Below are 16,206 nucleotides of genomic sequence, written 5' to 3'. Positions count from 1 at the left end.
CTTGTTTATTTGTAGCTTTTCAGATCAAGCGCGTAATACAAGTCACTTGACCCGTGGTGTAGCAGTGGAAAGCAGGTATTATGGGATCGAATATCTGTCTTGATTGTTTATTCAATTTAATATGTGTAATCATTTTTCTGTCACCCACGGACCGGTTATATTATGACCATCCAAAACTTTAGACGATCAATAAGGGTATTTGTCTCAAGACCCGGTCATGCAGTTTTTGGTGAACACAAAGGGTTCACTAATTTGACAAAAATGACAGATACTGTGTTAACGCTGACAATAACAAATTATACGCAATGTCAAATGCAATATTGCGTTTTAAACTTTAATGAGTTAACTCAAATAACATGTTAATGTATTTTATATGTTGTTTGTGTCCAACACCGAGACTAAAATGACCTAATTAGATTTGTAGCTAAAACCAGTACTCATGTGGAAGGAATCAGTGGTGTAGTGGTAAATAAAAAAAGTGGGTAAACTCCCCTGTTTACCCCTGGATTTTCTTGGTGTTACTGCATCTTGTAAAGCGCTTTGTGATGGTGGTCCACTATGAAAGGCGCTATATAAAATAAAGATTGGTTGATTAATTGATTGAGTGTTTAGTGGAGTTGAAGAGATAAATTGAACAGATAAACATGAACAGATACATTTGTTATTGGACCTCAGCCAGAGTTTTGCTCATTAAGCTTTAATAGGTCATTTTAAGACAAAAACAGTGAGGAAAATACAGAAATTATGAATTTATTTATGAAATAGAGGTTAAAACGTTACTGCGTATTACCTTGGGCACTTGAGTATGTACACTGTAAAGTTTATGTGCAGGCTGGGAATACATGTTTATAATGTAATTGGGACTAAAGTGTGCTTGCCCTTCAATTCGAAGACGACCAATAACACCACTTTTGGTATATGCCTGCCATAGGTCAGGTATTTATTGAGCATTTTATGTCAGAGTTGCCGATAGGCCCCTCCGGGGAGCGATGTCCTCGGTCCCACTTACCGAGGGAAGTAGTCACTCCGCGGTAATCACATTCTCTTTTGCTTCTCACAATCAGGTAGGTAAGGTAGGTATAAATAATCTCTACAGTTGCGTGATTGATTCTTTGTAAAAGAGCTCTCACTTTGAATTTTCTGCTAAATTCCACAGCAATTTATTGCTGGAAGTCGGCTTGCCACTTCCCGGAATCAGAAACTCAACAAAGAGAGAAACAACAACAAAGAGAGAAAAGAGAGACGCTTCCTCCACCGGGGCCCGGCTCTGCCGCACCCGCTATTGAGTCGACGCCGCTGGGCTGACCTTGCCAGCCCAATCGGTGTGTGCAGCCTAAAAAGAAAAAATGTGTGAATACCCTACCCTTCAGCTTCTGCTGTGTGTGTCTGTGTGTAGTTTAAAATAAATAAATAAATAAATAATACAACGTGTGCTTCCTCCTCTGGATCTGTAAGAGTAGACTTGCATACAGTGACCACCCACTTTGGTGTGTAGGTCCAAAAAAAAAGATCTCTCTTTCTTTCTGTCTCTTTTTTCTGTGTACTGTTTGAAGGCTGTGCTGCACACCGCTGTAAGACTAGACACCTGGCCCAGTAACCTCGGTGCTTACACCCCTGGTGCTCGGTGCCTCACCTTCCTCGATGCTTAGATGCTCCCTGCGTTGGTGCATTCAGTGCATCGGCACCTTAGTGCCTCGATGCCTTGATGGTTTGGTGCCCTCGGTGCTCCAGAGCCTCGCCGCCTCGATGCTTCGGCACCCTCGGTGCATGGACGCTGCCTGCATCAGTGCCCTCGGTGCATTGGTGCTTCGACATCCTCGGTGCTCCATACCTCGACGCCTCCGTGCTTCGGCACCTTCGGTGCACAGGTGCTCCCTGCATCGATATCTTTGGTGCTTCGGTGCCTCGGTGCTTCGGCGCCTTCAGTGCCCCAGAACCTCGACACCTCTGTGCTTTGGCGCATTTGGTGCTCAGATACTCCCAGCATTGATACCTTCGGTGACTCAGAGCCTCAGTACCTCAGTGCTTCGAAGCTTTTCAGTCCAAGGGCTTCGATACCTCAGTGCTTCGACACCCTCTGCTTCAGTACTCTCGGTGCCTCAGTGCCCCAGAGCCTCTGTGCTTCGGCCCCTCGGTGCCCCTGGACCTCGATGCATCAGTGCTCCCCAGTACAGATGCTCCGTGCATCGCAATGTTGAAGTTCCACCCTTGCACGTCCTGTGGAGGGATGCTTCCCTCACAGGACAGACACCTACTGTGTGTCAAGTGCTTGGGGATGCAGCACGCCTCCTCTGCCCTAGGAGATGAGATGTTCTGCTCGATCTGCGCAGTGTCCCAGCCTCGGACCCTGCGCAGGAGGCTCGCAAAGTTTACGGGAGTGGCTTCCTCAGCCAGCTCAGCTGAGCCCTTTGCAGCGTTGGGAGCCCTGCCTTCCCCTCCTCCACCTGCCTTCCAGACTGTCACAGAGTATACCCTGGCCTCAGAGACTGGTGTTACCCCTCCATCGAGCTCGGTTTGAGCGCTCATGGAGCGAGTCTCCAATTTCCTCCAAGTTCCCTGGAAGACAGCGCCAGAACAGCATCGTTCTGTATTGAGACAGGTGCAAGCTTCGACCCCCCTTTTCTGGAGGAGGTACAATCTTCCTGGCACCGACCGGCCTTGGCACCGAGCGTCTTGAAACATGCAGCCCCGCTGGCCTCCTTGGAAGGGGCAGGGACGCTGGGACTAGCACAATTCCCGACAGTGGATTTCACCATAGCAGCCCTGATGCGAGCCCCTCCGGTAGGAGGTTTGTCCAAGGACCCAGTATGCCCTAACGGCCAATGCAGGATCACAGAGGCCCACCTCATTATTATTATTATTATTATTATTATTATTATTTATTTCTTAGCAGACGCCCTTATCCAGGGCGACTTACAGTCGTAAACAAAAATACATTTCAAGAATCACAGTACAAGTAATAATCCAATTAGGAGCAAGATAAAAATACAATGACTTTGGTTCTAGCAAGTACAAGTATAACAAAAATACCATTCAATAACGGAGCAGATAACAGTGTCAGTGATAGTTACATCAGGATATAATGAAATACAAAATACTACAGATTAAATAACTTGACAGATTACAGTGCTCTAAAGTACAGGATTAAATGCAGTAAAATAGGGGGCAGATAAGAGCAAGTAAAGCACATTTAAGGAAGAGTGATAAGTGTCCAGAGGGAAAAAAAGAGGAGGGTGGAGAAGGAGGGCGGAGAAGGAGCGGGCTCTGGAGGCAGGGGAGCGTAGCGGAGGTAGAGCCAGTCTTCTAGTGGAGGAGGAGCGGAGAGGTTGAGTGGGGGTGTAGGGAGAGATGAGGGTCTGGAGGTAGCTGGGTGCAGTCTGGTCAAGGCATCTGTAGGCTAGTACAAGAGTCTTGAACTGGATGCGAGCGATGAACGGGAGCCAGTGGAGTGAGCAGAGCAGTGGAGTTGCGTGGGAGCAGCAAGGCAGATAGAACACCAGGCGAGCAGCAGAGTTCTGGGTGAGCTGGAGCAGACGGGTGGCGGACGCAGGGAAGCCAGCCAGGAGGGAGTTGCAGTAGTCTAGGCGGGAGAGTACCAGGGCCTGGACCAGGAGCTGGGTGGTGTAGTTGGTGAGGAAAGGTCGGATTCTTTGTATGTTGCTCAGGAAGAATCGGCAAGTGCATGCCAGAGTGGAGATGTGGTGGGAATAAGAGAGGCAGGGGTCCAGGGTGACTCTGAGGTTCTTAGCTGAGGAGGAGGGAGAGAGTGTGGTAGATTCCAGAGGAACAGAGATAGAGAGATCAGAGGAGGGGGAGGAGGAGGAGGGAAAGAAAAGGAGGTCAGATTTAGAGAGGTTGAGTTTGAGGTGATGTGAGTGCATCCAGGAGGAGATAGCAGACAGGTAGAGACACGGGAGGGGATGGTGGCGTGATAGGTGGGGAAGGAGAGGAAAATCTGAGCATCATCAGCATAGAAATGGTATGAGAAACCATAGGATGCGATGAGGGGGCCCAGGGAGCAAGTGTAGAGAGAGAACAGGAGAGGAACCAAGACTGACCCTTGGGGGACTCCTGTTGAGAGAGGGCGAGGTGTGGAGGTTGCTCCACACCAGGTCACCTGTGTGGTCCAGTGGTTAAAGAAAAGGGCTTGTAACCAGGAGGTCCTGTTTCAAATCCCGGCTCAGACACTGACTCCTTGTGTGACCCTGAGCAAGTCACTTAACCTCCTTGTGCTCCGTCTTTCGGGTGAGACGTAATTGTAAGTGCCTCTGCAGCTGATGCATCGTTCACACACCCTAGTCTCTGTAAGTTGCCTTGGATAAAGGCGTCTGCTAAATAAACAAAAGTCTGCTAAATAAGTGCTGGCGTCCACCCGTAACCACCCCGCTGGCGTCCACCCGTAACTACGGTAACCCAGACAGTTCAGATTCCCACTGCGCCACGTGGCGACCTGAGGCACCGCTTACAGGCTTCCGCGGCAGCTAATACCCAGGGCTGCAGCAATTTCCCACACAGCTCAGGAGAACTGAATGTTCAGTCAGCGAGCGACCAACCTCTGGAGGACAAAGGTCAGCCCTACAGGTGTCCACTTTTGAGCTCACTGGGTGCCTGGCTGTAGCATGATGAGGAGACACAGTCTCTGCAGGTTTTGCCTCCCTAACCCACGAGCGTGCCAGAGCCAATGCAACGCTCCCTTTGGAATCACCAGCGAAGACCGGCAACTTCGCACAGTCTGCCAGTGACTCTACCTGCACGCTAGAAAATACTTTTTTTGACTCCCTGGCAATTGTAAAGGCTCAGTGGTAAATGGCACACTTGGTGGGCCTCCAGGATGATTGACTCAATCAACTACCCAGGTGAGAGGGGTATTGCTGCAGAATGCACACTCACAAGGTAGCTCACACAGGGTAGTGCTGTGTGAGCAACTCTTAATAGATGTCATCATTATATGCTGCAGGCCGATCACATGATAAGGGTGATGAATTTAGGTACTAAAGTTTATTTCATAACAGTAACCTAACCCTAAACCAAAGGTTCGTGGGCTATTGGCCGTAACTTTAAATACACACAATAATAACCGAATGCTATACCTAAGGTTCGTGAGGTATTGGCCGTGGCTCACCAATATTCCCATTGATATAGAACTTAGTTTGCTGGAAAATATTTATATTGTCAAAAAGGTTCCAAAAAGTGCTAAAACCCAATTCTGGCTACCAAGCAAAATGCCAACCCACACAGGAAGAGGAAGCGCAATGGAAGTACGTGGAAGGAGAGGAGGAGAGTGTTGATGACAATATGACAGAAACTGACACTGACAACACCAGACGGGATGTGAGAGGAAGAATTCTCTCAGCTGTGTCACCTTGCCCGTTTCTTTGTGCTTCTTCAAAAGAGCTTGGACAGCACATCTGGAAACCCCTGTCTGCCTTGAAATTTCTGCCTGGGAGAGACCTTGCTACCTTGTGTCTTGTTGCTGTGCTCAGTCTTGCCATGGTGAATGACTTTTGACAGTAAACTGTCTTCAGCAACCTCACCTTGTTAGCTGAGTTTGGCTGTTCCTCACCCAGTTTTATTCCTCCTACACAGCTGTTTCTGTTTCAGTTAATGATTGTGTTTCAACCTACATATTGAATTGATGATCATTAGCACCTGTTTGGTATAATTGTTTAATCATACACCTGACTATATGCCTACAAAATCCCTGACTTTGTGCAAGTGTACCTAGAAGAATTGATGCTGTGTGGAAGGCAAAGGGTGGTCACACCAAATATGGATTTGATTTAGATTTTTCTTCTGTTCACTCACTTTGCATTTAGTTAATTGATAAATATAATCTATTAACATGTCTATTTTTGAAAGCATTCTTACTTTACAGCATTTTTTCACACCTGCCTAAAACTTTTGCACAGTACTGTATGTGCTGTACTGCATATGTAATATGACAGATATTAAATAAAATTCAAGTATACATTTTAATTGATAAGCCCTTGATAGTTATCAATACAGGGTGTGTCCCATGAATGTTCAAAACTAATGAATGTTAATCAGCATTTTACAATGTGTTGAATGTAATATTTGACTTTGCATAAAGTTACCTCTGTGTTTTGAATCTTGTGCAGTTGTTCTGAATTCATATTAAATGTGTTGATGATTCATGGGACACCCTATATAACCGCCATATACCACACACAGTACGTTTACGTATAGGCTAATATTTTATTATTCAGAATACTCAGTATTCCAAATAAGTACTAATAAGAATAACAACCCACGTAAACTATTCTCTACCTTCTCCTCCCTCCTAAACCCTCCCCCCCCTCCTCCTCCCTCCTCTATCTCCCCTGACGACTTTGCCTCCTTCTTCTCTTCTAAAATCTCAGATATCCGCAAACTCTTTAACACCTCTCCCTCCCCCGCACCCCCTCCTGATCCAACCCCTACACCCACTACATCCCCTACTAACTCGCCCTCCCTCTCCACCTTCTTGCCCCTCTCAGACTCTGACCTCTCCTCCCTGCTCCAGGGTCACAAACCCACCACGTGTGCCTTGGACCCCCTCCCCACTCACCTCTTTCAAGCTTCTGCTCCTGCTCTACTCCCCTTCATCTCCTCCCTCCTCAACACCTCTCTACTTTCTGGCATCTTCCCCTCTGCCTTCAAAAAAGCATCTATCACTCCCCTCCTCAAAAAACCTACCCTCGACCCCACCTCCCTCCAGAGCTACCGTCCTGTCTCCCTCCTACCCTTCCTCTCCAAACCCTCGAGCGGACTGTACACCGCCAGCTCTCTGCTTTCCTGTCCAACCACTCTCTGCTTGACCCTCTCCAATCTGGCTTCCGCTCTGCTCACTCCACTGAAACCGCCCTCCTGTCTGTCACCAACTCACTTAAGTGTGCCCGAGCTGCCTCTCTCTCCTCTGTCCTAATTCTCCTCGACCTCTCTGCTGCCTTTGACACTGTTGATCACTCTATTCTACTATCATCTCTTGCTGACCTGGGGATCTCTGGCACTGCTCTGGCCTGGTTCTCCTCCTACCTCTCCAACCGCACTTACCAGGTAACCTGGCGTGGAGCAACCTCCACACCTCACCCTCTCTTAACTGGAGTCCCCCAAGGGTCAGTCTTGGGTCCTCTCCTGTTCTCTCTCTACACCCGCTCCCTGGGCCCCCTCATCGCATCCTATGGTTTCTCATACCATTTCTATGCTGATGATGCTCAGATTTTCCTCTCCTTCCCCACCTCTGACTCCACCATCTCCTCCCGTATCTCTACCTGTCTGTCTGCTATTTCCTCCTGGATGCACTTGCATCGCCTCAAACTCAACCTCTCTAAATCTGACCTCCTTTTCTTTCCCTCCTCCTCCCCCTCCTCTGATCTCTCTATCTCTGTTCCTCTGGAATCTACCACACTCTCTCCCTCTTCCTCAGCTAAGAACCTTGGAGTCACCCTGGACCCCTGCCTCTCTTATTCCCAGCACATCTCCACTCTGGCACGCACTTGCAGATTCTTCCTGAGCAACATCCGAAGAATCCGACCCTTCCTCACCAACTATGCTACCCAGCTCCTGGTCCAGGCCCTGGTACTCTCCCGCCTAGACTACTGCAACTCCCTCCTGGCTGGCCTCCCTGCGTCCGCCACCCGTCCGCTCCAGCTCATCCAGAACTCTGCTGCTCACCTGGTGTTCTCTCTACCTCGCTTCGCCCACGCTACTCCACTACTCCGCTCGCTCCACTGGCTCCCGATCACCGCTCGCATCCAGTTCAAGACTCTTGTACTAGCCTACAGATGCCTTGATCAGACTGCACCCAGCTACCTCCAGACCCTCATCTCTCCCTACACCCCCACTCGACCTCTCCGCTCCGCCTGCACTAGAAGACTGGCTCTACCTCCGCTACGCTCCCCTGCCTCCCGAGCCCGCTCCTTCTCCACCCTTGCTCCGCAGTGGTGGAACGACCTTCCTACAGATGTCAGGACTGCCCAGTCCCTGACCACATTCCGGCGCCTCCTTAAGACTCACCTCTTCAAACAGCACCTGTAGAACTCCTCTGTTGTATCCTGGGACACTATCACCCTTCATTTAAATATGCTTTATTTTGCTCTTATCTGCCCCCTATTTTACTGCATTTAATCCTGTACCTCAGAATATTGTAATCTGCCAAGTGTTTAATCTGTAGTATTTGTACTTAATCATATCCTGATGTAACTATCACTATTTAATCATATCCTGATGTAACTTTCACTATTATCTGCTGTATTATTGAATTGTGGTTTGTCACACTTGAGAATTATTGTATTTCTTGTTCTTATTGTATGACTTATATTGTAACACTTGAATGTATTTGTATTTGCTTGCGATTGTAAATCGCCCTGGATAAGGGCGTCTGCTAAGAAATAAATAATAATAATAATAATAATAATAATAATAATAATAATAATATTTGTAATAAGATCAGCAGTAATCCGAATATGAGTATTCCGAAAAAGACGTGGGATTATTACGCGACAGGGTTACACACACTATATCATTTACAAAGTATAATTGTATAATTTACTGTGTATATTCTGTATTTGGATTTATTTATAAAATATTACCCATTTATAAATAATTAGTTAAACTACACAGTGTCCTGCACCAAGAACAAGGTTAAGTTCTGTGAAGATACATCGGTAAACTGGATGATTCTTGCTATTTACCTGAAAATTAGGACCAATGTCTCTTCTTATTTTCTGCACCCTCTTTTCTCATCTTTGTGAAAGTGATGAAAAGATTTTTTTTTTTCCTCGGGACCTGTGGCAAAGTGGCTGCTGAGTGAGAACAGGTGTAGAGGTGATGCAGTGCATGAATAATCACAACCAGAAACTATAATCCGTTTGGAAAAGGGGTCTTTAATTTTTTTAATCCCGGTCCGGCGACCAAACAATAACCTCTGGCAATACACACCAATGTGTAATGCACAGAGATAACAATAATAATGGGTTGCAGCCCAACAATAAATACACGTTATCTGTCCCACAATAATACTGGACACGGTCACCAGTCCGGGTGCGTGCAGTAGTGCTCATGGTGGGTGATAAGAATTTATTAAGTGACTGAGGTGTAGTGTCGTTCCGGTTTAGTGCTGGCCCAAGGCGACAGCTCTGGATACGTGTTAGCCGTCTGGTGATTCACAAACAAAGACAATTACTAACAATGACAAACAAACAAAACACTCCTGAATACTTTTTTTTAGTTTTCTCTGGGTCTCTCCCGGTCCTTCCAGTTCTCTGTCTCCAAAAACCAAGCGAAGGAGTAGATTGCGATTCTCCATCCCCTTTAATGCTATCACACATGACCCTTGGTAAACAAGTGCAGCTGTCTCCACAATCTGCAGCTGCTATGTTGTTTCCCTTCCGGGTTAATACGTTCCTGCAATGGAGTCTCGCCTTCTTCCAGACTGACCGACTTCCCGACCCTGGGAAAGAACTGTCAGGCCAGTTCGTCCAAAGAATTCTACTTTCGCTGCTTAGCGCCCTCACAGGCCAGGACGGAGATTTACAACCAAGATTCATTATATTTCTGTCACAGGATCACATTGAGAATCGGACACACAACACGGGCAGCCGGAAGCTGACAGTTGCACAACACCAAGCCTCGTTTTGAGTCTGCCATGAATAAAGTCTATTGGTAACGCTGGCCGATGTGCGTGCTGCACTTTTAACACTGCAGTGTGCTATGGAGCAGCATCCGAACATAGAGCCGGAATGGGACATGTTAGCAGAGGCTGAAAAAGTTTGGCGTCCATACTGCCAAAAAAAGACCGTCCAGATGCGTATCAGAGTTCTTAGCTGCAAACAATTTGTAGTAATGTAGCTGTACTGTTTTTTTGCACTTACATTAAAAAGTAACTTTTTATTACATTTATAGGTTTTAATATGTTTTTGCATTACTGTAATGAGTCTGGCTTAATAAAGATTTTTAACCTCTTGTACTGGGGATATCGTGCGTGGGAGGTGATTTGTAACCGCTTACATGCTTGTGTGTTCTGTGTACTGTACTGGTGATCGGGGGACATTTTGAAAGTCAGGTTAATGTGTGCAAGGTGCTCCATGTTTATACCGTACATCGCTTATTGTGGCCGCATCACGTTAACACAAACGCGTCCGAACTAAGCGGTGGCAAATGTATATTGATACATTACAAATCAGTCAACGATACATTACAAATCCCTCAAAAATGGAAACAAAATATTTTTAAAGGGCCAATATCACATTGATTTAAAACCTGCATGATCTATTGGACCTTGCTTGAAATAACTTTCATTACTTTTTTGGCTTTATGAAACTCTGATCTATTCCGAAGACAAAAAGACTTAAAACACATGCATGTTTTTGTATGTTGGTGCAGCAACAAATAAAGCAGAACAGCATTTCACTTTTCTTTTTTTATGAATATGTAACAGCAACATATAATAGTAACAGTCGCTTTGACTAGCATATGTGTAGACTAGACATTATCTTTTATATTTTATTTTGTCTATATCCTTTTATTGTCAACTCTGGTCAGGACCACTGGTCTTGGAAATATCTCTTATGTAGCTTTATATATTGTGAGATAGCAGTTTGTGAAAACCTCCCTGCGGGAGAATGCACCTTTTGTTAATTGTTTGGATTGGTTGCTTTATTGTTTCATTTAATTTGCTAATTGTTTAGTTAATTGTTTTATTATGTATTATCCCCTGCACCCGGGGGTGATTAAAAATTAGAACCGGGTGCAGGGTATTTAAGACGTGCAGCTAGGTTGCACGGGGCTGCTGAGTAGAAGGAGGTAGAAGGAAGGTGCTCTGCTTCCGAGCAGTCCTGAGAGTAAGTGCCTTGTTAAGCGTGTTAGTGTTTGTTCTGTGGTGACAGGTAAACGGCATAGCCATCCTGCAAGTTAGTCAGGGCAATTACCTGTATAGTATGTGCTCCAAAATGGAGTCAGGTTTTGTTTTGTATTTTGTTTATTTTTATGTTTATTAAAAGTAGCGCATCCGCGCTTTAAAAAACTAAATTTCTGACTTGTTGGGTCGTATTTTTAAAGGGGCACGAACCCGAGTGAGTGCAGCTGGTTCACAATATATATATATATATATATATATATATATATATATATATACACACAGTGCCTTGCAAAAGTATTCAGACCCCTGACCAATTCTCTCATATTACTGAATTACAAATGGTACATTGAAATTTCGTTCTGTTTGATATTTTATTTTAAAACATTGAAACTCAAAATCAGCTATTGTAAGGTGACATTGGTTTTATGTTGGGAAATATTTTTAAGAAAGACATCAGAATCTTGTTTAAACAGTAGCATATTTGTAGGAAACCTTCATTCTATTCTGGTTCACTTGTTCCAGTTACTCCTGCACTGAGCACATGGCCAGTCAGCTTTTCCAATAAACTCTGTTTTAACTGGCCTTTGAGGCTAGACTCCACTATCACAAGTCCATACTTTCTTTATGGTCAAAAAGACTCTTTTTGACCAAACACCAATTCTTTGTGTTCCTGCAAAACCTCTTCACCCACTCTCCCCTGTGCAAACTCACTCTGCCCCTTTCAAAGATGGCCACATTTCAGATCCGGGTCACAGGTCAATGATACAGAGTTCTATTTCTCTTCCTAGATAAGTCGGTATCCCTTCCCCACATCTCTATCTGAAACAGCGCAACGTCCATAAGTGGTCACTTGTCATTACAACAAATAATTTTTACTAAAATATTATTACCCATTACTTACATCTCCCAATCTATCATCATGTTAGGCAGCAATGTGGAGCAGTGGTTAGGGCTCTGGACTCTTGACCGGAGGGTCGTGGGTTCAATCCCAGCTGGGGGACACTGCTGCTGTACCCTTGAGCAAGGTACTTTACCTAGATTGCTCCAGTAAAAACCCAGCTGTATAAATGGGGAATTGTATGTAAAAATAATGTGATATCTTGTAACAATTGTAAGTCGCCCTGGATAAGGGCGTCTGCTAAGAAATAAATAATAATAAATAATAATAGCTACTTAATTATGTTAGCTACTATAGTTATGAGTCAGCTGCTTCTGTTTCCAAATCATGTCCAATGTATTTACGTACTTATAAAAAAAAATATCCAGTATCAAAATGAAATCTAAACATCACAATTATACTTCGGAAAGAAACTACCCCCCACCCACACAAACACACAGACTCCAGGTTCTCTCATCTACTCATCTACTAATCCACTCATAACAAAACCATACACAGCCTTGAGGACAGAGACAGCCCCTCCTACCCCCCACTTTCTTGAACACTGATGAAGGCATTTGATTAATTGTTGACTTAGTTTCATATGACTCCTGCCTTTCACATTTTTCATTGTATGTATGTACTATCAGGGCTTGAATTTTATTTTTGTGTGCTGGGGGTTTTTCACCCCTATGCTCCAGCCAATAGTGGGGGCATTACAAAATGTTAGGGTTTTACTGCATCATCATCCACACTGGTGTTGCTTCAGGTAAGTAATTTTTATTGCATATATTACATAACAAGTATTAATGTGAATGACATAAAGCTGCTTAACAAAACCTCTGCATGTACCTACAAAAATCAACCGATCCACAAAAAGGGAGACAAAACCCAACCAGGTAACTACAGACCAATAAGCCTGACTTCTATTATATGTAAACTTATGGAAACTATAATAAGATCCAAAATGGAAAAAGGAGAACGTGTCTAACTAAGCTGTTCGATTTTTTTGAGGATGCAACATCGACAATGGATAATTGCAAAGCATACAACATGGTTTATTTAGATTTCCAGAAAGCTTTTGACAAAGTCCCGCATAAAAGATTAATTCTAAAACTGAACGCAGTAGGGATTCAAGGAAATGCATGCACATGGATTAGGGAGTGGGTAACATGTAGAAAACAGAAAGTTTTGATTAGAGGAGAAACCTCAAAATGGAGTGGGGTAACCAGTGGTGTACCACAGGGATCAGTATTAGGTCCTTTGCTATTCCTAATCTACATTAATGATTTAGATTCTGGTATAGTAAGCAAACTTGTTAAATTTGCAGACGACACAAAAAAGAAGGAGTGGCAAACACTGTTGCAGCAGCAAAGGTCATTCAAAATGATCTAGACAGCATTCAGAACTGGGCAGACACGTGGCAAATGACATTTAATAGAGAAAAGCGTAAGGTACTGCACGCAGGCAATACAAATGTGCGTTATAACTATCATATGGCAGATACTGAAATTGAAGAAGGAATCTATGAAAAAGACCTAGAAGTTTATGTTGACTCAGAAATGTCTTCATCTAGACAATGTGGGGAAGTGATAAAAAAGGCCAACAAGATGCTCGGATATATTGTGAGAAGTGTTGAATTTAAATCAAGGGTAGTAATGTTAAAACTTTACAATGCATTAGTAAGACCTCATCTAGAATATTGTGTTCAGTTCTGGTCACCTTGTTACAAAAAGGATGTTGCTACTCTAGAAAGAGTGCAAAGAAGAGCAACCAGAATTATCCTGGGTTTAAAAGGCATATTGTATGTAGACAGGCTAAAATAATTGAATCTATTCAGTCTTGAACAAAGAAGACTACGCGGTGATTTGATTCAAGCATTCAAAATTCTAAAAGGTATTGACAATGTCGACCCAGGGAACTTTTTCGACCTGAGAAAAGTAATAAGGACGAGGGGTCACAAATGGAGATTAGATAAAGAGGCATTCAGAAAAGAAAATAGGAGGCACTTTTTTATACAGAGAATTGTGGGAGTATGGAGCCAACTCCCCAGTAATGTTGTTGAAGCTGACACCCTGGGATCCTTCAAGAAGCTGCTTGATGAGATTCTGGGATCAATAAGCTACTAACAACCAAACGAGCAAGATGGGCCGAATGGCCTCCTCTTGTTTGTAAACTTTCTTATGTTATTATTATTATTATTATTATTTATTTCTTAGCAGACACCCTTATCCAGGGTGACTTACAATGGTTACAAGATATCACATTATTTTTACATACAATTACCCATTTATACAGTTGGGTTTTTACTGGAGCAATCTAGGTAAAGTACCTTGCTCAAGGGTACAGCGGCAGTGTCCCCTACCAGGGATTGAACCCATGACCCTCCGGTCAAGAGTCTAGAGCCCTAACCACTACTCCACACTGCTGCCCATATGTTCTTATGTTCTTATGTTCTAATGGCACCCTCGGCAGCAGCACGGGACAATCCAGCAGAGGAAAGTACCTAATTTTCATTAAAGTCAGGTTGTATTTACAAGCCTTGAAAACTAATTTCTATGACATTTATGGTTTCCCCAACGTGTTGGGAACACATGTGCCACTAACCCCTCCAGGTCATTCTGAGCATCTTATAGGGCCATTATCTATTTTGTGTTAATTGTCTAGGTTACTAAGTAGGTCAAGTTAAAAATAATAATAATAATAACAAAATAAAAAAAATAAAACACTGCAATCATTTAGTTTCAATTTAAAATAATCTTTTATTCACATTGTACACCAATGTGTACAATGCAGCAGCATGATTTATTTTGTGTTGCCTGTAGGCTAAAGTAATAAAAAAGTGCGCTAGGTGTTCATTTGATTTTACTACTGCACTGTATACTGTATAGTCCTACTGTACAGATTTATATTTTTACATAATGTAATGTGTAGCCTACCCAAAACACATTAGTTTTATTTCAGTGCAATTATTTACATTTAAAATGCATTGAGCACTATGAATGTATGTGTGTGATCTTATTGTACTGTTTTTAAACATGGCACCTCCTTATGTTGGACAGACATCTCTGGTTTAGTGAGGGGATACTGTATGATTATGAAAAGCTTTTGGGGGGTGAAGATGGGGGCCCCACTATAGAATCTGATGGGATTAAACTGCCTTTCATTTTATATATAGCATGGTATATATGAAATGTATTAAAATAGGTAAAATGAAGACAGAACAGAATTAATTGTACAGATGACGTTTATATTTAACAAACAATGTTATTTTGATTCAGGGGCGTAGCTAGGAATAGAAATTTGGGTGGGACCCAACTTCGGGTGGACAGGCAAGTACCAAAGGTCTGACATCACAGGAAATAGTTCACACTACAAACATGATTTAAATCAATTAAAACTCTGAATACATCAAATATGTCCCCGGGGTTTGAGCAGCGCAACGTCGCCAAGACTGAAAATGAAGCAAGGCGAACATGTTTTGCAGTTTATAACAGTAGTTGCACATATACACTACAAATACAAAGCATATATGCATACAACCTACAGAAATAATATATATAAAGAAATATTAATACTACAAAAGAAGAAAAAAGAAAAATCAATAAATCAATTGCAAATGTAAAAAATAACTAAACAGCAGCTGCACAGGCTGGTTGCTTGCTTGCCTTGCAATGAAAGAAAAGTTCCTGCATGTATGCTGCCGATGTGCTGTAATTTCAATACTATAGTATCGAAGATGTAAGATGTCATATCTCAGCCATCCAATCACCAATCCTTTTTTTTCATAACCATGACAACGGTGCTGAGGTGGGTGGGACGGATATATTTTTAAAACGGATATATTTTAAAAACAGACAGACAAACAGTTAAATAAATTGATTGAACTGAATTAACATTTTATATGTGTATCAAATGAAACCAGATTTGATAAGCTGGCAGCTTAATGGTTAACAGACATTAAATCCACAGTGAGACGTACTGTTGGGACACTCACTTTATTGTTGGGCAATACAATAATCATGCATGACACATCTGAAATAAACCTAACATGACCGGAAACTTGTATGAAATACACAGAGAATTGTGAAGGTCTGGAACCAACTCCCCAGTAATGTTGTTGAAGCTGACACCCTGGGATCCTTCAAGAAGCTGCTTGATGAGATTCTGGGATCAATAAGCTGCTAACAACCAAACAAGCAAGATGGGCTGAATGGCCTCCTCTTGTTTGTAAACTTTCTTATGTTCTTATGTTCTAATGGCACCCTCGGCAGCAGCACGGGACAATCCAGCAGAGGAAAGTACCTAATTTTCATTAAAGTCAGGTTGTATTTCCCAGCCTTGAAAACTAATTTCTATGACATTTCTGGTTTCCCCAACGTGTTGGGAACACATGTGCCACTAACCCCTCCAGGATATTCTGAGAATCTTTAGGGCCATTATCTATTTTGTGTTAATTGTCTAGGTTACT

At 43.3% G+C, this 16,206-nt stretch overlaps 1 protein-coding gene across 1 annotated transcript in view; it reads left to right on the top strand.

Annotated features, from left to right (window-relative positions):
• The first annotated feature begins 6,698 nt into the window (after positions 1-6,698).
• Positions 6,699-16,206, top strand: part of LOC131702136 (uncharacterized) — a 283,941-nt gene continuing 274,433 nt past the window's right edge. The window contains exon 1 of the mRNA XM_059004196.1: positions 6,699-8,307. Within this exon, the coding sequence (XP_058860179.1) occupies positions 7,297-8,037 (741 nt within the window). The 5' untranslated portion in view covers positions 6,699-7,296 and the 3' untranslated portion in view covers positions 8,038-8,307. The remainder of the gene's footprint in view (positions 8,308-16,206) is intronic.

Source organism: Acipenser ruthenus, chromosome 2 (genome assembly GCF_902713425.1).
Source record: "Acipenser ruthenus chromosome 2, fAciRut3.2 maternal haplotype, whole genome shotgun sequence".
In the NCBI taxonomy this organism is placed as follows: domain Eukaryota; kingdom Metazoa; phylum Chordata; class Actinopteri; order Acipenseriformes; family Acipenseridae; genus Acipenser; species Acipenser ruthenus.
The sequence above is the reverse complement of the archived record's forward strand: the minus strand, read 5'-3'. Positions and strand labels throughout refer to the sequence as shown.